The sequence below is a fragment of the Chinchilla lanigera genome, unplaced genomic scaffold (assembly GCF_000276665.1).
Source record: "Chinchilla lanigera isolate Chin_1 unplaced genomic scaffold, ChiLan1.0 scaffold00021, whole genome shotgun sequence".
In the NCBI taxonomy this organism is placed as follows: Eukaryota; Metazoa; Chordata; class Mammalia; order Rodentia; family Chinchillidae; genus Chinchilla; species Chinchilla lanigera.
Window position 1 is genome coordinate 15,636,825 of NW_004955422.1, and position 26,816 is coordinate 15,663,640.

Consider the following 26,816-nt stretch of genomic DNA (forward strand, 5'->3'; position numbering starts at 1 on the left):
GAGCATAGGAGGCTCGGCTTTGTCTTCTCATGAATTTTCCCAGGAGGAGCTCTCTGCAAAGCTCCTGCACTTGGCAAGGAAGCAAGTGGAAAACAGGCCTGGTCGTTGTTTGCAGTGTGGTGCTCATAACACCGCTTACTCCACAGTCCAGCCGCACAGACAGCTCCCGGTCTGCTCAGAAGCATCACTAGCGGGAAGGTGCAGAGCCTCTATTACTTCCATCCTCAGTAAAACCAATCTTCTCCTCGAGATTGATTTAAAAGGATGGAAAATTGTGTCTGTTCACCGGGGAGATATCCACTACCCACAGCTACTTATTTCCATGGCTTTCAAGACTCATTTTTATATTTTTTAAATTGGTAATGGGAAATAGATACACGTGGTAAAAGATTCAAAATGTGAGCAAATGATAGAGTGGAAAGAGCTGGTCTCTCCCCATCCCTGCCTTGCACACACAAGTTCTATTCCCCAGAGAAACCTCAGTCTCTAGTTCCAAGGGATCTTTCTAGAAACAGATTCTGCCTAGATAGAGGCACATGCATGTATCGGCAGAAGCCTGTTAAACCCCTGAAATATAAGCTGCCTTAAGTTGTCTCTCAGACTTTCTAACAAGCCAGTGGGTGACCTTGGGCAGCTCACTGCCCCTCTTGCGCGTTCATTTCCTGCTGCATGTGAAATGGGACTCCCTCCACCTCCTTCCAGACCTCCAGTTGTGTTCGTGTTAAGAATGAATGAGGAAATATGTTTAGTGCTTGCAGCTCCTAAGAGGCATGTGCTATATAAATCCAGAGGGGTGCTGAGTTGTGAGCAGCGTGTGTGGGCAGCTGGCTTTCCTTTGAAACCCTTACTGTGTGTTCTAGAAGTCTGCTTCCATGTGTAGGTAGTAAGAACTGAATGGCAAGAAGCAGTGATGTTTCCCTCATTTTTGTTCCACCATTATTTTGTGTTTTCATGATTTGTATTATTCGTTAAAGTTGAAAAGCAGGACTCCAACTCTGAGCGTGTTTGTTCACAAGATAGGTGCTTAAGGAAGCATCCTCAGCTTATCTGCTCTCTCCATTGAGGGTTGGGCCTGGCAAGTAATGGAGCTCACATGGTGGCCCTTTGGGGACAGAGTTTAGGGCTGGAAAAGAGATGATTTCACTTTTCGTGTCACATATTTACATACTTTTAAATTTTTATAAGAACATAGTACTTTTGTAATTTTTTGTAACTAAGAGAAAGGAAGCTCTCAGGCCATACATAGGTCAAGGAAGATGTTGTTGTGGCATACTGTGGCCTGGCTCTGCCATTTTGCTTCCTCCAGCATGAGGCATATGGCGGCCAGGGACCAGGCTCCATTTAGATGAGTCATTTCCCCAGCCTGCTCCTGCTATGGTTTCCCCTCCAACTTGCTCTGCCCTGTGGGCTCCATTGTGATCACAGCATGCCCAGGGCCAGTGGGACACTGGAGCACCCCCCTCTCCCTTCTCATTGCCCCCCTACCATTCAGTTCCTCACTATAGATCTTCTCAGCTACACATGGGATGTTCTCCAAAATAGACCAACCACATACTAGCTCATAGAACATGCTTAAGTAAATGCAAAGGAACTGAAATTATCCCATGCATATTATCAGACCATAGTGCAATGAAGTTGGAAATCAGTGGCAAAAGAAACCACAAGAACTTCATAAACACACGGAAATTAAATAGCACCCTCCTGAACAACCCATGGGGCACAGATGAAATTAAAGAAGAAATTAGACAGTTTCTACAATTAAATGATAATGACAATACAACATACCAGAACTTAAGAGACACAATGAAAGCAGTCCTAAAAGGGAAATTTATAGCAGTGAATACCCATATCAGGAAAACAGAACAAGGGCAAATAAACAACTTAATGTTGAACCTCAAATTTCTAGAAGAAGAGTAAGATAAGCCAAAAGCTCATCTGAGGGAGGAAATTATAAAGATCCAAGCAGAAATTAATGCACTGAAGACTAAAAAAATGCAAAGAATCAAAGAATTGGCTCTTTGAAAGAGTAAATAAAATCAACAAACCCTTATCCAACCTTATCAAAAAAAGGGAAAAAAGACTCAAATACACATAATTAGGAGTGTAAAGGGTGAAATCACAAAGGACCAGGCAGAAATCCAGAAGATCATCTATATTTACTTTGAAAACTTGTACTCTAATAAGATAGAAAGTGTAAAAGAAATGGGCAGATTCCTACATATATATGAACTACCAAAGCTGAATCAAGAAGATATAAAAATCCTAAATAAACCAATATCAATCAATGAAATCAAAGATGTAATTAAAAACCCACCAACAAAGGAAAGCCCAGGCCCTGACAGATTCGCTGCTGAATTCTACAAGAAATTTAGAGAACACCCAACACCACTACTTCTCAAACTCTAATGAAATTGAAAGGGAAGTAATACTCCCAGATTCATTCCTGCAAGCAAGCATTACCTGATCCCAAAACTGTAGAAGGGCCCATCTAAGAGAATTATAGGCCAATCTCCCTAATGAACATAGATGTAAAAATCCTCAGTAAGATACTGTCAAGCAGAAGACAGCAAATCATCAAGATTATATACCATGACCAAGTAGGATTCATCCCAGGTATGCAGGGATGATTCAACATACATAAATCAATAAATATAATACACCCTATTAACAGAGCCGAGGACAAAAATCATATGGTCATCTCAATAGATGCAGAAAAAACTTTTGACAAAGTCCAACACCTATTGGTGTTAAAAAAAAACCGTACAGAAAATTGGAAGAGACAGTCTTTATCACAATCTGATAAAGACCATCTATGGCAAACCAACAGCCAACATCATACTAAATGGACAAAAACTGGAAGCTTTCACTCTAAAATCAGGAATAAGACAAGGATGTCCACTGTCACCACTCCTATTCAATATGGTTCTGGAAACACTAACCAGAGCAATTAAACAAGAGAAAAATAAAAGGACTAAGGATAGGAAAGGAAGAAGTGAAATTATCATTATTTGCAAATGACATGATACTTTACATAGAAGACACCAACAACTCCACTAAAACACTGTTAAATTTAATAAGCAAATTCAGTAGCATGGCTGCATACAAAGTCAACACTCAAAAATCCATAGCTTTCCTGTATACAAATAACAAACTCACTGAGAGAGAAATTAGGGAAACAGTACCTTTCACAATAGCATCCAAAAAAATGAAATACCTAGGAATCAATCTAACAAAGGATATAAAAAGACCTCTACATTGAAAACTATAGTACTCTGAAAGAGGAGATTGAATCATATATCAGAAAATGGAAATATATCCCTTTCTGTTGGGTAGGAAGAACCTACCTAGTGAAAATGGCCATCCTTCCAATGCTGCTATACAGATTTAATGCAATTCAAATCAAAATTTCAATAGCTTATCTCACAGAATTAGAAAAAACATTCCTAAAATTCATTTGGAACCAAAAGAGACCTAGAAGAGCAAAGGTAATTCTGGACCACAAAGGAAAAGCAGGGGGCATCACAATCCCTGACTTGAAATTATATTATAAAGCTACTGTGATAAAAACAGTGTGGTACTGGCAAAAAAAATAGACCTGAAGATCAATGGACAGATTAGAAGATGCAGAAACAACTCCAGACATACTCAGCCACCTTATCTTTGACAAAGGTGTCAAACACATTCACTGAAAGATAGCCTCTTTAATAAATGGTGCTGTAAAAACTGGCTCTGCACATGCCAAAGACTAAAACTAGATCCATATTTTCCACATGCACTAAACTAAATTTGAAATGGATCAAAGATCTAAATATTTAAAATAGGAACATTAAATCTGATTGAAGATAGAATAGGTAAAACTCTTGAAGACATTAATATAGGCGAAGACTTTAAGAATAGAACCCCAACCACGCAGGAACTATCACAAAGAATCAACAACTGGGATCTCATCTTATTAAAAAGCTTTTTCACAACAAGAGAAACCACCAACAGGGTGAAGAGACAACTCACGGTGTGGGAAAAAATGTTTACTAGCTGTTCCTTAGACAAAGGATTACTATCAAGAACATATAAAGAACTCAAAAAATCAGACCTCCCAAATTTAAAGACCTAATAATCCAAAAATGGGCATCTGAGATGAATACACACTTCTCAGATGAAGAAATATAAACAGCAAATAAATATATGAAAAATGTTCATCACTGGTCATTCAAGAGATGCAAATTAAAACAACGGAGATTCTATCTCACCCCAGAAAAAATTACTATTATCAGGAAATCAACTAATAACAAATTCTGGAGGGGCTGTGGGGAAAAAGGAACCCTTCTCCACTGTTGGTAGGAATGTAGAGTGGTGCAATCACTGTGGAAATCAGTGTGGAGAGTCCTCAAAAAACTAGAGTTGGAGGTCCCATTGGGAATCTTCCCAGAAGAATTAAAAACATTGTACCACAGCAATATATGTGCACCCATGTTTATAGCAACACAATTTGTAATAGCTAGATCTAGGAAACAACCCAAATGCCAATCAACGAAGGAATGGATAAAAAAGATGTGGTCTTTTTATACAATGGAGTACAGTTCAGCCATAAAGAATGATAAACTAGAGACTTTTACAGGTAAATGGATGCAAGACCGTTCTCCTAAGTGATATAAACCAGACACATGTGTAAACAGTGTATTGTCCCGTAAGTGTGAGAAGCTAAAAGAGCAAGTAAGATCTCAAATGGCCATTAGATATTGTAAAGTGGGAAGGAACTTCAAAAGGAAAGAGAAACTGGGATGGGGGAATTGAGAAAAGAAGGAAGGGAAAGGAAAAAAATATGCATATATACATATATATAAGATAGTTATAGTTCTAATTTCACTTAGTTCATTGAAAAGAATGGTTTGTGCTAATATTGTTTGGACAATTAAATGCTGATATCTTGTACTCTGAGTAACTAATTTAAAGATAACAGTACACAATGTATTAATCATTGTTACCCTCCTATTATCTTGTTTTGAAATTTTATCTTTTTCTCTTTAAAATAAAAAAATAAAAGAATGAGAATAGAATTCTATTTCTTACAGACCACTGAGAAGGGTCTTTTTAGTAGCACAACCCAATGGATTCCTTTCTTTTTTTCTCTCTCATCTGTTCAAAGTAATCCTACGTTTTAGTTTAAGATTAGTATAGTATTTTGTGGGTTGTTTTTTGTTTTTTGCATGAGGTTTATTTTTTCCTAGGGTTTCTAGTTGCCTTTTTCTTTTCTTGTGACAGAAGAATTATGGCTTTGTTAGCATGCCACTAAGCTATGCCCCATTTTTGGTGTATTGCTGAAGTTCCTGCCATTCCCACTGGAGTCCTCTGGTGTTCTGCTCAAGCACTGACAGCACACATTGTCATTCCCCAAGTTTCCCTTGTTGAGTTACAGGATAAGTAAGTAGTTTCTTGCTCTTTGCCCTTGTTCTGCTGGGACACAGCCTCAAGTAACAGTTTCAAGAAAAGGAATCTGGAGTGTAAACCTCTGTGGCTGAAGCCTCTAGTTTTTAAATGCTCCTGAGGTTATAGATTTCCAGATTCCAAAATGATTTTTCCTCTAAACTGCAAAAGCATCTTTCCATGGTCATCATTGCATTTTTACTTGCTGCTGGTGGAAGGTTAAGATGCTGTCTGATCTTTCTGCCACCAGAAATGACCCTTTATTTTCCTCTCTAGAACTTTGTAGGAATACCGTGGTTTCTCTGTTTTTTCAGTGTCCTGCAATGCTGTAGTCTGGGGTCTTGGTGTGGATCTCTTATGTATTCATGGTGTTCAGCATCCCAGAGACCCCCTCAGACTGAAGCTTTATCTCTGAAAATAAACTTTTTTTGTTCCTTTGGAAATTTTTTCACTTTTTCTCTCTCAGTTCTTTCTGGATTTCGTCCCAGACTATTTGAGTTCATCTCATTTGTCTCTTATTCTTTCTCCATTGTTCCATCTCTGCCATTTTGCTCTCTATTCTGGGAAATGTCTCCCAATTCCCACTTGTCTGTGCAAGTTAGTATCTTGCCAGTCACCCTGTTATTGTCCCAGAGTTCTTTTCAATGCCAGAACAAGTTTCTAAAGCTTGAGAGAAGTGGTTTCTAGAAGGCTCCAAGAACAAAACAGACAGTGTGGCTGGCTGGCCAGGTGTGTGCACACAGCTGCCCTGTAGACTGCCCCATGATTGCTTGTTCCATCCAGTCAAACACCTGGAACAGAGAAGCCTGGAGAGACACCTTCCTTGCCCTATTCCTACCGAGAGCTTGTGAGCAAAGGTGGGCACAGCTTCTGTTACATACCTCTGGGACAAGTAGCAGGACTGACAAGTAGCAGGACTGATAATGAAAAGTGAGGGGTGAGTGTGTTTTTTCTCTGGAGTGAGCAGGTAACAGAGCATTGATGAGAGGAGCAGTTCCCAGGAACACTGTGCGCAAGCCACCTTGCACATAAAGGAGGCTCTGAGGCCTGGGTACGGGGCATCGCAGAGCAGCTGGCCCAGACCTGTGACTCAGACAGCCCTGTTCCCACACAGCCTCACTGCCCCCAGCCCTGTGACCCCAGATGGGACCTCTCATTCCTCTGAACCTTGTACAACCTGAGAATTAGCATTCATATCTCTGTCTGCCACAGAGCTTTGAGATCCACACTTGCTGGATAGTTAAACAAGAGCCCAGCACTTAGGAAATGGCCTGGGTCTACACTGGGCTTTGAGCTTTGAGGGACAGCCAGGGGCTGCTGCTGGGCCAGGTCAGGCTCTCCCTTCTCCAGGAGTTGGTGGTTTAACATTAAATCTTCTCTGGCCTTGCCCAGCGCAGTGTCCCATGTCAGGTGCCTGGCTTCTGGGCTTTAGACCCCAGCAGGAAGATTTCTGCTACCTGGAGATAGGCTCAGAGCATCTGAGAGTGTCAGAACTGTTTCTGGTGGGAGGCAGTGGGTCACCTCCTCATGCCAGCTCTGCAATCTAGCTCAGAAACTACCCTGCGTGGAAGTTTCAGAGTCCTGAGTCTTCTGGGTTTTTCTGAAGCTGCTAGGTACAGCCTCGAGGGGCACCCCAGGACCGCCCAGGCCCCAGTTGAGAGACACCCCACTCTGAGATTCCAGGCAGTTGCATGCTTCTGGCCTTTCTGTGGGGCCAGGCAAAACAGCCGGGCACTTTTGTTCTAAACACAGTGGCCTCCTTGGGGGCTGGGAGCCAAGGCCCTCGTCACAAGGGAGGATGCTGGCTCAGAGCATCCTCAGACCACATTTAGTACATTTCCCAGGTGGCGAGTGGGTGTCTTGGTGGGGGGAGACAGGCAGATGGGTGGGGACAAGGGAAAAGCCACTGAAGAGCTGCTGGTGGAGCCTGGCATTTGGGCATACCTCCAGGTTGCCCCAGCCGAGACCCAGAGCCTTTGGTTCACACCAAGGGGCCTGCCAGGATGGAGACGCTGAAGCTCAGAGCTGCACATCAGCCTCCTGCTTCCCCAGTTCCCAGAGCCTCCCCAGCAGCAGAAGGAAAGTGTCAACACTCATTCTTTCTCCAGGGTTCCATGGCCAGCTATGGCTGCCACAAATAACTTCTGCGCCTACTCCTTCCACACTGTGTCCGGCCTCCCTTGTGCTCCTCTCTGACCTCTGCCTTGAGCAGTAGCATTTGCCAGTTTCCAGTGTGAATACTCCCTCTGTGGCCAGTTTTGGGCTGCCAGCATGTAGTCACCGAGCTGGGAAGAGATGCTACAATTGGCCCTGGCAAGCCAGTGGGAGCCGCTCAGCTCACCCATGGCCAGCGTCCTCCTTCTCTAGCCCTGTGCTCCAAGCTCAGAGCTCAGCCTGACACAGGCCCAGGGAGGCTCTGGAGCTGAGTCTGAGTCTGAAGTTCTAAGGGACAGGCTTTAAGGCTAATAGGACCCATGCTGGGAATTCAGATGCTGGGGCTCTGGCCCCAGTCCTGACACCCACTTCCTGTATGAGCCTCATTTTCCCCACCTAAAATGCCTGCATGCTTCCCACGTTTTCTTTTGATTCTAAAGTTCTATACAGTGGGCCTGAAACTGCCATAAGCAGTGGAAGCCATGAATGGACACAGCCAGTGGTCACTATAAATGGACTTGTTTAGAACAAAACTGCTAAGTGTGAGGCAAGCCTGATAGAGCTGGGATTCTGGTACCTCACCCAGAGTGGGCAGGAGTAGCCACAGGGCAGCCAAGATGAGCAGGAATGCTAAGTCAGTGTCTAGGAAGGAGCCACTCATGGAGGTGCAATGCCAAAGAGGCACCAGTCCAGGAAGAGGAGGAGGTAGCCAGTTCTGTAGGTGTCTCCAAGACTGAGCCAGACACCCAGCAGACTCTCTGGAAGTATCCATTCTGATCGCCATCCCTGACCAAAGGCCCAGTCCTCTGGACCTTCCTCCAGGAAGCAGGGGGAGCCCGCAGTGCCTGCCTCAGGCAGACCCTGCACTCCGTGTAACCAGGACCAGGAAGTGTGGCTCCGAGAGGCTGACACCCCCCCCCCACTGCATCTTTATACCTGTGTCTCCAGGATACAACCAGGACTGAGTTGGGCTTGCATCCTTCTCCTTATCGTCTGGCATCAGGCCCGGCAAATGTTCAACCTCTGAGAATGGAGGAGGAGAGTAGGCAGGTGGGTGGGTGGCTGGGTGGACAAATGGACCCATGATTCAGGGTGAGGAAAGATGCCAAGGTTGGGCCTCTTCTGAAGCCTCTTTGTGAGCAGCACTTGGTGCATTGTCTGCGCTCAGTAAATACACAGTACCTGGTGCGGTGTAGGGAGCTCCGGCTGCCCCTGTCCCCTGCACAGGGCTCTGCTGCCTCTTCCTCCAGGGCAGAATGAAATGCCAGGCTCCCGTCTTCACCCTCGGGGTTATAAAGAGGCACAACCCATTCAGGTCCGCAAGACAGCACAGTTCAGAGAAGCTGCTCTTCGAGGGGTTCGGCCAAGAGGCCCAGCCTGTCCCTGCCTGGGCAGCTGCCAACTGGTGAGCAGGACTTAGTTCCTCCAGGCATGTGTTGATTAAGCCCTGACCTTGCTAATAAGGGTCCGGTGAGAGGCCAGCTTGGTGGCCAGCAGCCTGAAATGGCAGATGTGCATTGTGCCCTGGGTTGTCTGGCTTGGAGTTAGCCAGACTCAGTGGCAGGGGATAAGGAGAACCAGGGAGATGGGCAGAGCTCTGCTTCAGGCCAAGGACCAGGGCAGGGGACAAGTGAGTTCCAAGCAAGTTAGGAAAGCAACCTGTAGTAGGGCCCAGGCTGGAAGTTGGAAGCATTCTCTGCCCCAGGTTTTAAAACTACATCCTCTCTCTACTTGCCAGACAATTTTTTTGCCAAGCCGCTGAGCCCTCTAATAAGAGGGCTAAGGTCAGGGAATATAATCCTCATTTTTCCTGTCTAAGGATATACTGGGGTTGAGGTCAGGGATCAGCATTAGAAACAAGGTCTGGCTGGGGTCAGGAGCAACCTCAGGCCCTTTGTTTCACCTTCCCATACCAACGTGTACTCACCCCATAAAATGTATGGAGAAAAAGCCTGGCTTTTCCCCTACCTACCTTTGCATGAGAGCTGAAAGGAATATTTGAGGTCTTTCTTTTTCCTGATGAGAACACAGAGCCAGAACAAGATGTATGACCTACCAGAAGGGTCACAGCAGCTGGCTGGGGCAGGCTGGGACCCGCAGTTTACTGGAAGGCAGAGCATGGTGGCAGTCCATCCTGCCCGGTGCTGCATCTCTCGCCCTCAGAGTGGGCCATTGGTTCCCTTCCTTGTGCCTCCTGTTCATCCCGTGACCGACCTGCCCTGGTGAGGGAAGCTGAGATCTCAGACCACACACTGAGGAAGCCAGGGAGTGGGCCTTTGAACACAGGCGTGGTTTGGGGTCCTGGGAGCTGTTTCCCACCTTTCAAGGGCAGTGAGTGGATAGGATGGTGGGCAGTGAAGACCTCAGGAGTTTAGGGGTCATGGGTATAAAGAGGGAGAACCAGATAGGGGCCAGAGAACCTCAGCCTCTCGTTCAGTCATGCAAGTGCACATGTCGAGTGTGCAGCTCTCTTCTAAACTATTGGCACAAGTAGTCAGTGTCATCTTCCATGGTTAAAAGGAGGAGTTGGCAGATGTGATGAAGTTAAGGATCTTGAGATAGAGATGATCCTGGATTTCTACCAAGGGCACCAGGCCCTGTTTATAAAACCAAATATTGTCCAGTCTTCGGGGCCCACTTCCCACAGCCATGCAGAACCCACTGGGCCTGGACTCCCAGGGGTGGTCCCTGTCACCAAGACAGCCCTGGCTGGGAGCCAATGAGGGTGGGTTTTCTGTGGGCAAGGGTGTCGCTGTGCCAGGTTTTGGGTGTGGCCAGCATCCTGAACCAAAAGAGGTGAGCAGGAAAGCAGCTGTGAGCAGCCTGGGCGATGCGACTGGCTCCAAACATGTCTTCCCTCTCCCTCCATGCAAACAGGGGGCCCTTCTCAATGGACACCATCCAGAGTTGCTAAGACAGTGCCACTGGCAGATCCAGTATCCCAGCATGGTCAGCATGAGCGAGGTGCGCTGCAGACCCCTTGGCCTCAGAGGAGATAGTACAGTGGGGCCTGGTTTCATCTTCATCTAATTAGTTCGGGAGGTGTGAGCCAGCCATTTAACCTTGCAAGACAAGGTCATTGCTCTTTTGAGGGGATTGTCTGTGTCAGATGCTGGGCTTGCATTGTGCTTTCTGGCAGTTGTCTCCTAAATCCTCCTCCAAGGAGTCTGGAAGTGCAGACTCTTGTGTGGAAGGGTATGTGTTAGGAAGCAGAGCTGGGGACTGGCAGAGCCAGTGCTAACTCACAGTTCAGGAGCAGGGCCTCCCTCCCAGTGGGCTCCAGTGGCCAGAAGAAGCCAGATATCCCCAAGCAGCCAGTGTCCCCTTTCAACCCTCCCTCGAATCCGAGCACCCATCAGCAGGGCCACCAGCACCATGGAGTCAGTGGCCTTTTAAGTGGGAAGTTGCATGTAGTGTAATTACTGATGGTGTGTTCTTCCCAGCCCAGGGAGCACGGGTTGAGCACAGGCTTTGGTCTCTACGTGTTTAGGTATCCCCTGTGCCCAAGCCAGCAAGCTCCCTAGTACTGCTCCAGGTCTCCGCTAGGACAGCACCTGGGCTTTGGTGAGTCACCCCATTACTGGTAAGGTTTCTGAGACACCGCTACTCTGTATTGCCAGCCCTGTCTGTCTCGAGTCTCAGCTAGGGAGAGGAGAGAGGCAGAGGGAGGGAGGCTGGAGTGATATGGCCAGATGACTCAGCCCCCAGGACACCTTGGTCCTAACTCAAGGAACCCATGCCCAGGAGTACTCAGCCCTACATGGTCAGGGAGCTTAAGTCTGCAAGTGAGGCCTTGTCTAAAATTCAGGTTGTATTCAGATTAGAAGGTGAGCTGGGCATTGTGGTGCATGCCTATAATCCCTGCACTCTGGGGGGCTGAAGCAGGCCAGTAACAAGTTTGGGCCCAACCTGGGCAATTTGGCAATTTAGAATTTGTCTCAAAAACAACAACAAAAAAAGAAAATATAAGGACTGAAGAACTAGCATGGCACAAATGAAGGTCCTGGGTTCAATCCTCAGTACTACCAAAAAGAAGAAGAAAAAAAAGATTAGAAGAGGAAGGCTGGGGTATGGCTCAGTGGCAGAGTGCTTGCATAGCATGCAGGAAGCTCTGGTCTCCAGCCCCAGCAGTGGAAATAAAAAAAGGTTAGAATATGGTGCTGGAATATCCAGGCAGGCCCAGGTCACCACAAAGGTCCTTGGTAGAGGGACAGAGAAATATTGGAAGCAGAGGAAGGGAGTGAGGACAGCGGAGTCAGCCTGGAGGGGACTGATGAGTGTGGCAGAAATTGCAAAAGCACAGGGATGCTGGCCTGAGGTCCGCGAGACCTCTGGCTTGCAGAACCATGCCACAACCAACATGCATTTGAAGCCAGGAGTTTGAGTGAGGTTGTTACAGTGGCCGCAGGACACCAATGCAGTGTTTCCATGTGCTTAGCGCATGGAGGCTTGAAAGATGGAGAACAGACCTGACCGAGGCAGTATGGATCAGGGTCAGCCACAAGCATGCCACACTGGGACTAGGCACCGTGGCTCCTCTTTACAGGTGGAGAAAGCAAGGCTATAGGAGTCCTGATCACTTTCCCATAGTCATTAAGTGCACCAGAAAGACATGGGACTCTGATGCCTCTCTCAGAATGCACTGACTGCATTTTGGCCTCTGTGGGCCTCCTTAGAACCCCAGGTCATTCCCAGGGGTCTGTGGGAAGGAAGGTGAGTTCTGGGGAGACCTATATCCTGTCTGTCTGCTGCAAGGCTGCTGTGGGCCTCCCAGGGGGATGGGTTAATTCTTGCCCTCCGAATCCCCCAGGCCTAGAGCTTACCTTGTGTCTGAGACGGAGGTGTTGGCTAGGATGTGGCTGGTGGCCTGGCTGGGACAAGCAAAAGCAGGATCCAATGGTACCCAGAACAGGGCCACCCTTGAGCAGGTGCAGCATCAGGACAGTTCCTGGCCCTGCTCCTGGCCTGGGATGAAGTATGTATATTTCTGTTGAAACCTGTTTTTTATAAACTCAGACATCCTAAGACACCCAAATTAATGAGTAAGATTTGGGGTTAAGAAGGGGAAAGAATGGACAGTGGAGCAGTCACGTAGCTTATCTCTCTGAAGACAGGAAGGAAGAAAGGAAAATAAATACCCATCCAGCCCAGCTTGTAGACAGGGCCGTGCAAGCAGAGCTTGCAGTTAGAAAAATAACTGTTGAGGGCAGACTGTAACTGAGCAGCTCATCATGAAAGGAGAGAAAGGCCAGATGGAGGGCCAGGCTGGCCATCTGTGGGCTGAGACTCTGGCTTTGATAAACAATAACATCCAGGCACAGTGGGGCACACCTATAATCGTAGCCTCTACAGAGGCTGAGGCAGGAGGATCACAAACTGGAGCCTAGCCTAGGTAACTTAGCAGGATTCTGTCACAAAATAGAGAGAGCTGGAGATACAGCTCAGTGGTAGAGCGCTTGCCTTGCTTAGAGAGCAGCAAAAAAAATAAGGTGAAAACCTGGTTGGGGCCTGAGTCTGAGAAAACTGGCAAGTCTGCAGCTTGGCAGGTCAGTTGGCTTCTATCTTGGAAGATTAACGCACTCACTGCAGGGCTGTAATTTGTATGTCTCCCTGCTGGGAAGCTCTGTACCACCAGTGATACACACATGACTGTGATAACAGGTGGATGGGACAGTCCCACTGGGTGGTACAGGCTGCCTGATGGGACCATCGTGCACGGACCACTGGCAGTTCAAGCTGGGAAGAATGCGTCAACTAACACCCTGAACTCATAACTCTGTCTCCACACCACGGAAAATGATAGTGGCTGGAGGTAGGAGAACAAAACAGGTGGCTGGAGCCTCCTGCAGAATGGCCTGGGAACACACATCTCATTGAAAAACATCTTCCTTAAAAAGGGCCTTGCAGGGGCTGGGAATTTAGCTCAGTGACACAGCGCCTGCCTGGCAAATGCGAGGTCGTGAGTTCGACTCCCGGTACCAGAAAAAAAAAACAAAAAGAAGGCCTTGCAAATATCTGAAGAGTGAGCAAGCAATAAGCCTACTTCAACAGACAAGTTGGGGTGCCCCAGCTCCGTAGTAGCAAGAGGTCATGTATGACCAGGGTTCTTACAGTTGCCCACTCCTATGAGAGCCTTGTGGATCATAGAAACCCTGGCCTTTCTTGGATGGATGGCAAAGGGCAAGGTAGTCCAGAGGGAGCCAGCCTCAACTTTACCCCAACGGGAGACGTTTAAATTCCCAATGCCAAGGATCCCACCACAAAGAGGGTAGCATGTGCCAGGAAAGGTCAGGGGTGGGGGTCTCAGGGCTTTCCTGGAGTAAGGCATACTTCCAGGTTCCTGGGAATGCTCAGGGCAGAAAGACTGACCACCAGACGCAGACCTCGATGGGGATGTTGGCCACAGGCTGGACACAGTGAGCTGGGAGGCTTTGCATGGGTGGCTCAGAGCCACATGTGCCAATGAGCAGCCATGGAGCCAGGTTCATGGCAGACACAGGGCCCCAGCCATCCACGCCGCCGGCCTGGGCGCCCACTTTCCCTCTGAGTCTACACACTGCTAAGTTCCCATTTGTTCCACAACCTATCAGCCTTCCTTCTGCTGGCTTTCTAGAGATTTCTCAGCTCTAGTGAGCCTTTTTGTACCCGACCATAGAATGTACGAATTATTGCCCTGGATTAGCTGGGGGCCCAGGGAGTCCATGTGGCGATAAGTAGAAAATTCAGAGTGGTGAGTCCAAGAAAACCACTTTCTCATAGCACTCAGCTTCTTGCAGCCCCACTGGGATGAGAGTCTGTGATCAGATCTTCTGCTGTCAGCTGGGTGTGGTGCAGGACCTCAGTCTGTATCACCAGGACTCACAAGTCCACATGGCCGATGATCACAGTCACTAGAGGACTAGGTCCCTGGGTCAGTCTGTCCCAGCCCACAATAGAACTCAGAGGCATGTTGATGTATCAGAAAGTCCCAAGGGGCTGGGGATTTAGCTCAGCAGCAAAAGCGCCTGCCTGGCAAGCGCAAGGTCGTGAGTTCGGTTCCCGGTACCAGAGAAAAACCCAAAAACAAACAAACAAACAGAAAGTCCCAGCATCCTGATTTCTGGTCATTCACTCATATCTTATCATTTATAGCCTCCTCATTCTCTCTCCTGCTCCAGACACCTTACATCCATGAGGAAGCGTTTGGTTACAAATAATAAAACTTCACTGACAGTTGTTGAGACCACAATTCTGAGTCCAGAGGGAGGCCTGGCCAGCATTGGTTCTGTGGCTTAGTGACATCTCTGCCAGCCTTATGGACTTTCCCTCAGGTCACAACATGGTAGCTGCAGCCCCAACTATGACATCACCATAGCAAATCCTACTCACAAATAGAGGGAAAGAAGGGGTTCCAAGAAGCACTCCGCCAGTCGATCTCTCTCCCAGTAGACTTGGCCTCTGGTCTCACCGGCAAAACCCTGCCCAGTGGCTGTGCCCCCTCCCAACTGCAGGGAGAGCCAGGAAAGCAAGTGTCTGGCTTTGCCAACCTCTGCAGTGGGAAGCATGCTGGGGAAAGTCCAGGGACCACACCAGGAGCTAGGAACAGAGGAGGGACAAGGCTCTGTTGTCTGTCTATGCATACAACATCACTTCAGGGACAGCAACAAGGGACTCCAGCATATGATGGCTATTGGAGTGGGCTTTGAGAAGTGAATAGGAACTCAGCAGCTAGAGATAGCAAGCAGAGAGCATGTCCAACAGAGGAGTAACTAAACACACTACTCAACGAGCACACACACATATGGTCCTGCATCAACTTTTAGGGGTTGGAACCATCTCCGCCCAGGACTTTTCTTCCTTGTGTTAGCAGCCCACAGTAATGGGTCCAGCACTTTCAATTTGGAATCTTTCCGCAGGAAGCAGGGTCTCTGGGCAGAATCTCCTGGAGTGCCCTGTGCTGTCCCAGCAGATCCCGCATCAACAGCCAATGAGCCAGCAGTTCTTCAAACGTCTGCCAGAACCAGCTGTCCCCATGGTCACTGTGTGGCGGGGCAGTTGTAACAGTGGGGGAGCTCCCCTTACCTGGCTGGTCAGCATCAAGCCACCCCAGGATGCTGCCTCCAGCTCTGACCCCCTGGCTCTGCCTCCAGCTCTGTGTGCTCCTCTGAATCGCTTACCCTCTCTGTGAGAAGTTCCCTCCCCTGTAGGTGTAAGTCACTGCCTCATATATCTGTTACAGAGACCCAGTTACACTGAAAGCACTCAAAGCCCATAAAAATGATAATTATGAGAATTACTCTAATTATTAATTAGAGTAATTATTACTTAATAATTACTGCTCATGAAGCCAGAGTTCAGTTATACCCCCAGTCTGAGCCAGCCCAGCATAAAAACCCAAAACAGTTAGGGGCACTTTCTTTGTTTTTCATAAGGAACTCTTCATCTAATCCTTCAGAACCTCTCTAGGGCATCTCACAGGTGACCTCATTTCTACAACGTGTCCCCCGTCTGTTCTGAAGCACAGTGTTATATTAAGCCAGGCACACCTGTACTCAGTAATGTCAGCATGGCTTCTGCCAGAAGATTAAGACTTTTCTTAGCTTTTGTTATACATGTACATGTGTTATTTGTGTCGATTTGAGTGTCTTTAGGACATTTAGGGCATGGCTTTAGAAACTGCAGTCCATGGCCTAAATCAGGCCCACAGCCTGTTTTTGTCAATAAAGTTTTATTGACACACACCCCCGACCCATACACTCATATATTGTCATGGCTGCCTTTGAGTCCCAATTAGCAGAATGAGTGGTTGCATCAAGGATACAGGATCTGCCTGTAAAGCCTAGCTGTTTACTCTCTGTGTCTGTAGAGAAAAAGTTTCCCAGCTGCTGATCTAGAACATATATAGAGGCCTTTTGAAACAACTTTATGAAAGTGCTCTGTTAGGATGTCTCTTTCAGCTGCTTTTAGAACTATTGCTTTGGAGATGCTGAACTTTTATCTAAGCATCAACATGTGAGAAAGAAGCAAAACAGTCACAAGCCAAAAAAAATGGCATTTCCATCAACAGACCACATATGGGACAGTGGCTCAGAAGGTTTATAATTCAGTCAGAAATCTCCTCCCTGGAATCCTTATTCCACCTTTTTTATATTCAGACATGTCCAGATGCATAGATACAGTGGCCTGCAGTGTTCAGGACACTGATACACTGAGTGGCTGTACCAGGTGCCCTGTGTGTGGGAGGGCACCTGATCTGGGTATGTGAGAGCATGTTCTCTAATGTCTGCACAATGACAAACTTGCCTCATGACATCTCAGAGTGTGTCCCCTCTGTGGGGTAGCATGTTACCATTCTCTGTGGCCCTTATAAGTAGAGAAAGGCCAATAGTAGGGGGTAGACAGGAACCACAATCCCCTGTCCTGTCTGACTCAGGTCTAGCTGGGTTTCACTTAGCCTCTGACTTTAGAGGTCATGCCATCCGGGTGGCGCAGGGTCCCCATCGGGAGCTATAGGGTCAGTGAGCTTCCCACCCCAGGAACTCCCTTCTCTCTGGAGCCTGGGCCCCACTGAAGTTCACACCAGGTCTGATGCCTGTGGCAGGACTGTGGAGGGCACCCACACGTCACACTTCAGGGCAGGGGGGGCCCGGCTTACAAAGAGGGTGAGGAAGCCACAATGGCCTCCCCAGTGTGGTCTTTTGGGACATGCTTTGAGATGGACAGATGGGGCAGGCCTGGCCTGTCGTTTTAATTAACACATGAAGGGAGAGGCACCACCAGCCCCTTCCTGCACAGCAAAATGCCAGGCGGCCGTACTGTTCCCCTGATGTTGTCTTTTTCAAAGAACACTCTGTTCCAAGTCAGGCTGAGGTTCCTGAGTCGGCCCTGTCACTAGGGAACTGGCCAAGCAGCCAGCTTGGAGGTATGAGGGCCACCAGATCAGATGCCATAGGGACAATAGTTTTAGGACCTGGGTGCTGTGGAACAAGGTCTCTGGGATTCACAGCCCGTCGGGCTTGGGTGCTGCTCACTGAGACCCCAGCAGAAAGAAGCATCTGTCCAGGCCCAAGGCAGAAGGGTCCTGGCAGTGCCTGGAGGACATGGGGAGAGAGGGGCTTCCCTTCCCAAGCATCCTTGGTTCCGAAGCGGTGGTGATGGCAGTCACTGGACGGGCTGCAGAGGCATGGTGGGCAGGGGAATCAGGAGGCAACTGAGTAAGCAAACAAGTCACAGTTTCAGACACAGTCACAGAAGCAAGGATAAAAAAGTAAAGCAGAGAGGAGTGGTGGAGAGTCCAGGACCCAGAAGAGAACTAAAATCTGCTTGATGATGGCAGCCTGGTTCATGGGCACCTGCAGAAACATGGGCTGTGCAAAGGCACTGTGCTGGAGATGAGCATGGCTTATCAGAGGAAAAGGAAATAGCAAGGCTAGAGTAGAGGGAGTCAGGAGGAGATGAGGCCTGGGTCACATCACAGAGGGTCTTATCATGGGGTGCAGTGGGTTTTATTCCAAGTAGAATGGCAATCTGTTGTACTGTTTTAATCAGGAGAGATACAATCTGACTTAAAGTTTTTAATGATAGAGTGAATTCATGGGAGGCTGGAGTGAGCCAGGCTTTGTGGTCCCCAGATGAAAGATGTGGGGCAAGGGTGGACAGAATGCTAGCTCTGTCTAGGCACTCCTGCCAGTGGCCCTTGCAAACAGATGGCTGTGGGGAGGAAGAGTGTACCTTAGTATCATTTCTCAGGTGGGGCCGCACATAGGCATTCTGCATCCTGTTTCCATGAGCACAGAGGCCTTTCCCTGCAGAGCTGAGCTCTCTGCCCCTCTGCAACAGCCTCCAGCTGTTGCTCACACCAGCAGTGGATCCTCAGAGGGCACACAGGCAGGGTCTCCAGCCTGTGAGCTAGGGAAGCTGAGGCCTCCAGGCCCTACTCCCTCCTAGCCCCCTCCCTCCTCCCTCCTCCCAGTACTGTGTGCCAAGATCCCACCACAGTGCCACACAGTGTAGGAACCTCCTTGTCTTTGCATGTGACCCATACATGTGTCCTGCTGCACAAAATATGCACGTAAGATGTCCCGTTGTAAGGAAGAAAGCCTGGGGTGCTCTGCCGTCTAAGCAGAAGCAATCACAGTGGGCTCCAGGTCATGCATCCATGTCCTACATCCCCAGGGGAGCCAGTTTCACAATGTATAGGGTGTTCTCACCAGCATGGGAGGTTTCCCCTGCTGGAGGCCAGATCCTGGGCCTGGGCCTCGCGAATACACTTTCCTCAGGCTGCAGGGCTGGGTCAGGGCTGCCGCTGGCTCCTCATCTGCAGGTGAGGATGTTGACACCAGGCAAGGTTCCATGCCTCAGCCAAGGTCACTGGCTGGTTTGGGAAAGTGGGACCCAGCCCTAGGTGTGCAGTTCCCAAGGTGGCCAAGTTCCTCCAAGCCCACCCACCTTGGTCTCTGCAGGCGGCACCATCTCCCCGTTTACTGTCAGGAGTGCGTGTCGAGCCCGTGTTTGTCTCCTCCACCACTCGCTCTTGGCAGGTAACCCATCTGGTGGCGCTCAGGAAACACTTGTGTGTGATTTATTACAGAGTAATGAGACAATTTAATTTGAAGCAAGTTCTTCTCACATTATTGTTTCTATTAGGAAAAACTTGTATCACTTATCATGTTAGCAATGAGGAGGAAAATGGTCGTAATAACCACCGGGTAGGGTGTTTTCATAATTGCTGATTTGAGAAATGGCTTCTTCGAGCACACATCTCCGCAGGGTGGGCATGCAGGCTCTGTGGATCAAGTCTATCCTCCTCTCTGATGTGAAAGATGTCACCTTTTTTTGTCCAGCAAGGGTGGTTCTCAGCAGCCAGACCGAGTGTCACCTATGAATAGTCAGCCCACATTCGTTACCTCCCAAAGGTGGAACAGCCTTGCTGGGACCAGCTCTTAGAGCAGGATGGGCCAGGTGTAGGACTTCATTTTCCTATGGGTTATGACGGGGGATGGGCACAAAACCAAGTAATAGTCTCACCAGGAAGCAGGAAGCAGAATGCTGGAGCAGCAGTGTGTGTGGCCAAGGTGACACATGATTGGGGAACCCTCCTGTCCACCAGCAGCCTGCCAGGCCTTCCAAGGACAAGGCCACCCTCCCCACCCATGGAGCAGCCCTCTGTGCCACCTGGCAGCCAGCTCTGCCACAGTGAGCTGGGCTGGCCGCCCGCACATAGCAGCCAAAGGGCCCAAGCTGGTATGCCTGCCAAGCTGGGCACCTGTTGATCCCCCACCCCGGCACCCTCACCCCCTGCAGAAGAGCTGACAGCTCTCTGCTCAGCCTCATCTCCCTGATTGGCAGTGCCCGGAAGTTTCTAGGACATCCCTGCCACTGCTGCTCCCTGGGGACTCCTCTTTCTAATAGTGCTCTAGTTCCTGCCACTGAGAGGTGGTTACAGGAGAGTGATTTAGGGAACTGTTCGCAGGCTTCTGCTCCCTGCCCTGGGGGACATGGGTCTCACCACCTGCTCAGGGAAGGCACTTTCAGGAACTATAAATGCACCACATGGTCTCTTTTCAGGGAGTCCTCCTTGGCTCTCCCCAGCTACCACAGCCCTGTCTCCACAGGACTTTCACCCTGACTACCAGCAGCACCAGTCCAGATCCCAGCAATATCCAACATATTTGGACAATATCCAGGCAATATTCACATGGTTCATATTCAACATACCTTTTAGCCATTAAAAAAAAAATTCCTGACATGGTTTCATACCTCTGCCTTTGAACCCTGCCTGTGAGTGGTTTATAGTAGCTGCTGTAACTTGTTACCAGCTGTCAGTCTGTCTGAGGAGTCTTCCAGTGGGAGAGTTGGGACTTACAAGTGGTTTTCACACTGTTTGATGTTTACAGAGACAGGCCTTACTGAGAAGTGGTATTGCCCTGCGCAGGATTGCGTAGACACTTCATCAGATGCTGACTGCCTTCTGTGTCACTGTTCTTTGGATTTTGGAGCCGGTGGATTCTGTTTCCTAGGGTGCAGATATTCCCTGCTTCACCTATGGTCCATTCTTGCCCCTTGAGAGCAAATGCAGTCTGCTGGGAACACAAATGTGGCCACACAAGCAGCTGCAGTGATGTGGTCAGCAGTGGCGGATGTCACATTTCGTCATTTAGATGGAATCATGAGCAATGGGCCAGCTTCCTGCCAAGTCAGCGCTGGGCCACTGCATGGGACTCAGACCTTGCTGGGAAATGTCTAAGGAAGGAGTAGGACAATTGCCTTTGTGTCCTCTTTTGTCTCCATGAGCTGGCTGTCTTTTGTATCCTCTCTGTCTTCCTGGGAACCAGTCAGAGCCTTCACGAGCCTGCTGATGCCTGCATGTACCTATCTCGCTGCCCAGCCAGGTCCCTGTGGTCACCCTGGAGTGTAGACAGCTGTGCAGTCAGCACTCCACCTCTGCACACCATGGCTGCTCCCTGTATGGCCTCTGCCATTGGCTGGACTGTGTCCTTTCCCTCATCCCACTCCAGCCCCTAGCCCGTGCACTCCTAGGCAGGCTTGCACCCGCTCCTCTGGAAAGCCTTCCAGGTTGTGGTCCTCTAGCATTGCATCCTTTGCATTGGATGTCTGCGTTTGTCTCCCCACTAGCCTGGGTATGAGTTTCTCATACCTGCTGCTATAACAAATCAGAAATGAGGGTTTACAATTACTGAAGTCAGTCCTTTCACAACTCCACAGCTGGAAGTCTGAGGTCAGGGTGGTCCAGGATCCTCTCTCTCTCTGGAACGGCAAGGAAAAACATTCCCTGGCTGCTGGCATCTCCGGTGCCTCTAGACCTAATGATCCCGGCTCATGACCATGTTACTCCCTGTCTGTCCTAACCTCCCTCTGCCTCTGGCTTATCAGGACAAGTCACAGATTATGGGGCCCTCTCTAAATCCAGGGTTCTCTCTCCTCTCAAGATCCTTAACTATATCTGCAAATACTGTGTCCCAGCAAGGTTGTGGTCACAGATAGCAGGGGTGAGGACTTGGCCACCATTCAACCCACAATGCTCAGTATTTCTCCATGAGGGCCAGACTGGCCAGGTTTGTTCCCCCCTCCAAAGTGCCAGGCATCATACAGGCCATCAGTGAAGGAGCCCCAAGTTAACCCACTAACTAGCATAGTAGCCCCGCCTGGGACCCTGGTGCTCCTGATCTTTGTTCCTAACCAGAACCTAGTTCCAGATGGTCAAAGGAAGAAGTGTAGCTGTTGGTTCTAACAAGCTACCATTAGAGCCAGGCACCGAGAGTGACAAGAGAAGCCATCTGGTCTAAACTGACAGCCTGTGTTCAGCATTAAACTGCCCACCATGGTCCTCTCCCTGAGACATGGGGCAGAAAGAGCCCCCAGGGAGCCCCCACACCCTCCAGCTGCACTGTCTCCAGCCTGACTACCTAGAGCTCCATGTCTACACCTCTCGCAGGGCATGCACAGGGCTGGACAGGTCCTCAACACCAGTGGTCCTCATGGACCAAGACCACAACAGCCTTCCCTGTCATCCCAGAGAGTGCCTAGTGGCAGGAGCTGAATCCTGGCCACTGTTAAGAGCCACATGACACTTGGGCCCCAGTGGTCCTGCAAGGGAGACACCAGGAGCACCTCCTGGCATGCCACAGGGGTGTAGACTCTAATGCCACTGCAAGGGCAACCCGAAGTCCCCAAGAGCCTGCTGTCCATCTCCAGGTTGCTAGTCGCTCTGGACATATTCAGTCAGCTCTTTCCTGGGTCAGCTCTTTCCTCGGTAGGGCTGTTGGGTCGGTGCTGGACGCCTTTAGTGGGCTCTGCCTGTGGCTCCTAGGGGATTTTCCAAGTGTAGCTGTCTGTAAGGGATGGGGCGTCTCCTGTGTAGACACCTCTTTTGTTCTCCATGGCAGCTGATGGCCTGTGTCCCTTCTTGATGTGAACCAGGAAAAGGTACCTACCCCTCCCTCAAGATGCTTTCCATCCATCTGTGCCCACATGACCGTCATAAAGTATAGTTGCCAAGCTGTGGATCATGTTCTCCGTAGTTATGCTGTGCACAACCTGTGCAGCTGTACCAAGCAGTACTAGGTGCCCACCCCCTTCCCTCCACAGCTGTAAGCGGAAGTTGACACAGGCGGATGTATTTGTTAAAGAGTCCTCCCACCCTACTCAGAAACATTTGAAGGCACTGCTGGCTGATGCTTTTGTTCAGCCAACAGCTACAGGTAGATGTTGCATCACGTGGGTGATTCACAGAAGACTGAGCAACGATGTTTGCCTCCCAGAGGCTCACTGGATCTGCTTCAGACATGGGGTCATTCATGTATGGGGGAGAAGGGCCCCAAAAGAGGAGTAGGCAAGGCTCCCAGGGACAGCATGTGGGATGGCAGGTGCCTCAGATCTGCCCAGTGACGCTAGGTCTGGGCTCCATCTGGAGAATCCCCAGCTGCAGGGTGGTCTCTGGCTCATGGACTTGTACAAAGTTCCAGGGCATGTGCTGAGGGCCTGGGACACCTCCTCTTTACTCTCTGGCTTCCTGGGCCTAACCTGCTGCATGCAGTAGGTGCTCCCCTGTGCTCCGCAAACCCCGCTGTCTGGCTTCCAGTGGGACTGAGGGTTATCCCACCCTTCCTCTCTTGGAGCCCTGTGGCTGTCTTTGGGTTCTCCTTTGGGTTCTCCGCACTTCTCCTGTGGTGTGCTCAACCCATACCTTGGGTCTGTCCCATTCCCCTTTGTCTGTGTGGGGTGCTATGGGCTTTTGGGGTGATTCTCAAGGTGAGACAGGGACATGTGCTTCTGGGTGACAGCACAGGTGGATGCATGGTGTGCTAAGGACAGCAGCTCGCCAGTGACAAGGTTCCAGGTCCTGCCACATTGGGTGCTTCTGGGTATTGACTCACTGGTTCCTCCTAGACCTTCATCCTCCTTACAGGGGGAAACTGAGGCTCTGACCAGCCCAGCTGATGAATGAGTGAACATCCCTCCAAACCCGAGGTCCATCTATAAACACAGTGAATAGTGGTCATGACAGTTGGGGGAAGGCCCTTCAGGACCTGAAATGGTGTAGAAAAGGGAGGGTAGGGACAGTCCTTCCTGGTTTCAGAGGCTGAGGACCTGGTACTTCACTGACACAGAGGACAGAGCTATCCCAGTGCAGAGGGGGAGGGCAGTCATAGGTGGGGCTAGAAGGTCCTCAGGACACGTCAGGAGTGGCCAGGAAGACTTTGGCCTCGGTGTCAGAGAGACGGGTTGTGTCCCCACAGGAGGACATATCGTGAGGAGGGGTTGCAATGCTGAGGGTCCTGCACATCTCTGCTGGTGTGATTCACACATGCTGCAGAGGTGACTCTGAGGATATTAGTTGAGGGGTCGCTCGTGCACTCCTGGCCCGGATGATTATTATTTTCATTTTGCAAAGCAGGGGTCTCAAGTTTGAAGGTCATGGTGACCTTCATGTCAGAGCACAGCTGGGCTCTGAACCAAGCTCCATGGTGCCCAGGCTGATACCCTCACCACATGCTGGACAATCCCATTGGCCCGAAGAAGTCCTCCTAGCGGGGACAGTTGCCAGTGGGTAGCATAGGCCATATGGGAGCGCAGGGTCTGAGCACCTTAGGATCCTACAGGTAACCTGTACTGGGAAAACACCCCTGACCCGGGTCCAGGTGTCACCCAGTTCCAGGTAGAGCGCAGGGCAGTAGGCTCGGTATCTCGGGTGGGCTGTTATCCTTCCGGGGTCTTGGGCTGCTGGCCCCTGCAGCTTGCATCAGGATGTGCAGGAGGCCAGCAGACTTCCCCTGGCTTTGGCAACAGGGTGTCTGGAGAACCAAGGTGGAAAGGGAGTCACATGAACCAGGCTCAACAGTTAGCCGTGGGGCAGAGCTGCGCCAACATCCTCTGAGACAGTAGAAGAGAAGGAGGGGGTGTGGCAAGAGGAGATTTCACATAAGAGACCTGAGCCTGTGCTCTGGCTAAGGGGTAGATGTGGGGGCATGCAGGTCGGGAATCCTCACCCCGGGACCCCTACATCCATGGCAGTAAAGCCCCTTCTAGCCCCTGTGGCTGCCAGGTCCTGGCTGATTGCCAGCTTGCTCCACTACTGACAGCATTTAAAGGGCCCTGGGGCTTTCCCGCTAACCACACCACTGTGGGAGTGGCAGCCTCCAACCAAAGTAATTACAAGAGGCCTGGGCCTATCCCTGCTGCCTATGGGTATGTAGGAAATGGGATCAGAGACTCTGTCACTGCTAATACCAGACCAGCTGTGGTCCTTGCCTGTGGGCTTCTAGTGCCCTGGACCCTTGACTGTCCCCACCCTTGTCCAGTGGCCCTGCTGGACTGTAAGGTCTGCCCTGCTGAGCCATGTAGCACCATCCCACTGGGAGGCAGGGTCACTCATGTGTCACTTGTATGATCCTCTGATGTAGCTGGGGTGGGAGACACTCTGTTGTGTCCCCAGCCACTCCAAACCTCTCTTGCCTCATCTGTAAAATGAGCACTTGAGGGGCTGCTTTAACCCTGTCCAGGGTACTCCAGCCAATCACAGACATTTGCCCGGTCCTTCCACTCCCAGTCCACAACTGCTGTGCTGTGACCAGCCCCTGGATACTGGGCCACGTGCTTCCCGTACGCAGCAAATCTGGGGCCAGGCGTAGTCTGGAGCCAGCAGCTCCTTACTCCCTTCCTTTGCCTGGTGTCCCCAGGCCTGAGTTGGGGGCATCTGCAGCCCCTGGTGTCCTGTCTCTGCACACCAGGTGCTCCCACGCCAGCCCCCTGGGACCCTGGGGGAAGACCTCCCTCCCTTTCTCCAGGCTCCTTCCTCCAGAGGCTCCTGACTTGCTTCAGGCAGTGCTGATGCTAGTGGGTTTCAGGTTGCCTGTCTCACACCCCCTCAGCGGGCCACCCAGAAGGCAGGGAGGGCCGCAGGTTAGCCAGGTCCCAGGGCCCACCAGGCAGCCCACTTGTGTCCAGCACACCCATGCATGCCACTGGGCATGGACAGCCATATGATGGAGTGCTTTAGTATGAGAGGAGGCTTTGCAGGCAAAGCAAAGTTGGGGCTTTTTTGGTTTCTTTCCTCTAAAAAGAAATACTGTGCCAAGAGGCAAACGGTGTGGCCCTCATCCCAAGGGGGACAGCACCTGCCCTCTGCTTCCTGTCCCCAGCAACCCCGCCTCCTCAGAAGGCCACCGGCCTCAGGGACTTTGGTGGGACGGAAATCAGCAGTCTCCTCCCGCCCAGAGCCCCGCTCTCTGTTCGGAAGTCCCTCGCTGTGGCCATGGGAGGCACCACGCTGGCCGCTCCCCCGCCCTGCCTGCCGCCAGCCCAGCCTGCGGATTCTCTGCGCGGGATGACGCCCAGGCAGCCACCGCGGTCGCGCTGTGGGCTCATCAGATGACTGTGGGGGCTCCTGCCTACTGCACACCACCTTCCTGAGGAAGAGAGAAGGAGGGAGCACGGGATGCAGCGCTCAGGTCCCTGTGTCTCCTGTGCCTGCCACTGGCTCCTGCGCCGCCTGAGCACATAGCATCTGATTTTCTTTTTAAACCCCTTCAAGAAAAAGCAAAACAAAACTGCTGCCTCATTTCTCCTCGGGCTGATTTCATTCCGCTTCCCTGGAAGATGCATCTGGCCGAGGCAGGCGGGGGGAGCTCATTCACGACACCGCTGCTGTTGCCGCCGCCGCCACCACCACCTGGGCCACTTACTTTCTTTGCTCTCAGCGGCGGCGTCCTGGCCGGCCTCCGGGTGCCTTGAGCCGCTGCTCAGCAGCCGGGCAGCCTCTCCAGCATGCCTGCCTCCTTCCCCCGGCTGGCTCCTGCGCCGCCCGCCCCCCCCTTCCACATCCCATTGTGCCCCGCTCGCCTATCCCGTTAGCCCCCCCAGCTCCGCCTGCACCTCGCTGCCGCCCAGGCTCCTCCATGCTGCCGGGATCCGGGAGCTGGGTGATTAATTGGCTATGATGATGAGCGTCCCCGGCGGAGGAGCAGCCACCGTGATGATGACGGGTTACAATAATGGTCGCTATCCCCGGAATTCTCTCTACAGTGACTGCATCATCGAGGAGAAGACAGTGGTCCTACAGAAGAAGGACAATGAGGGCTTCGGGTTTGTGCTCCGAGGGGCAAAAGGTAAGAGCCTGGGTGCATTCACATACGTGTGTGTGTGTGTGTGTGTGTGTGTGTGTGTGCACTCCTGTATGAAGAATGTTCCCCCCGGCTTGGAAATAAGCATTAAATAAGCATTTTCCTAAGGGTACTCGGTTG

At 50.3% G+C, this 26,816-nt stretch overlaps 1 protein-coding gene across 3 annotated transcripts in view; it reads left to right on the plus strand.

Moving 5' to 3' along the window:
* The window catches only part of Shank2 (SH3 and multiple ankyrin repeat domains 2), a 522,268-nt gene that overhangs the window by 341,025 nt on the left and 154,427 nt on the right, over nucleotides 1–26,816 (plus strand). For all 3 annotated transcript variants that reach the window (XM_013514155.1, XM_013514157.1, XM_013514156.1), the window contains one exon: nucleotides 26,599–26,681. In XM_013514155.1, the coding sequence (XP_013369609.1) occupies nucleotides 26,599–26,681 (83 nt within the window). The remainder of the gene's footprint in view (nucleotides 1–26,598; nucleotides 26,682–26,816) is intronic.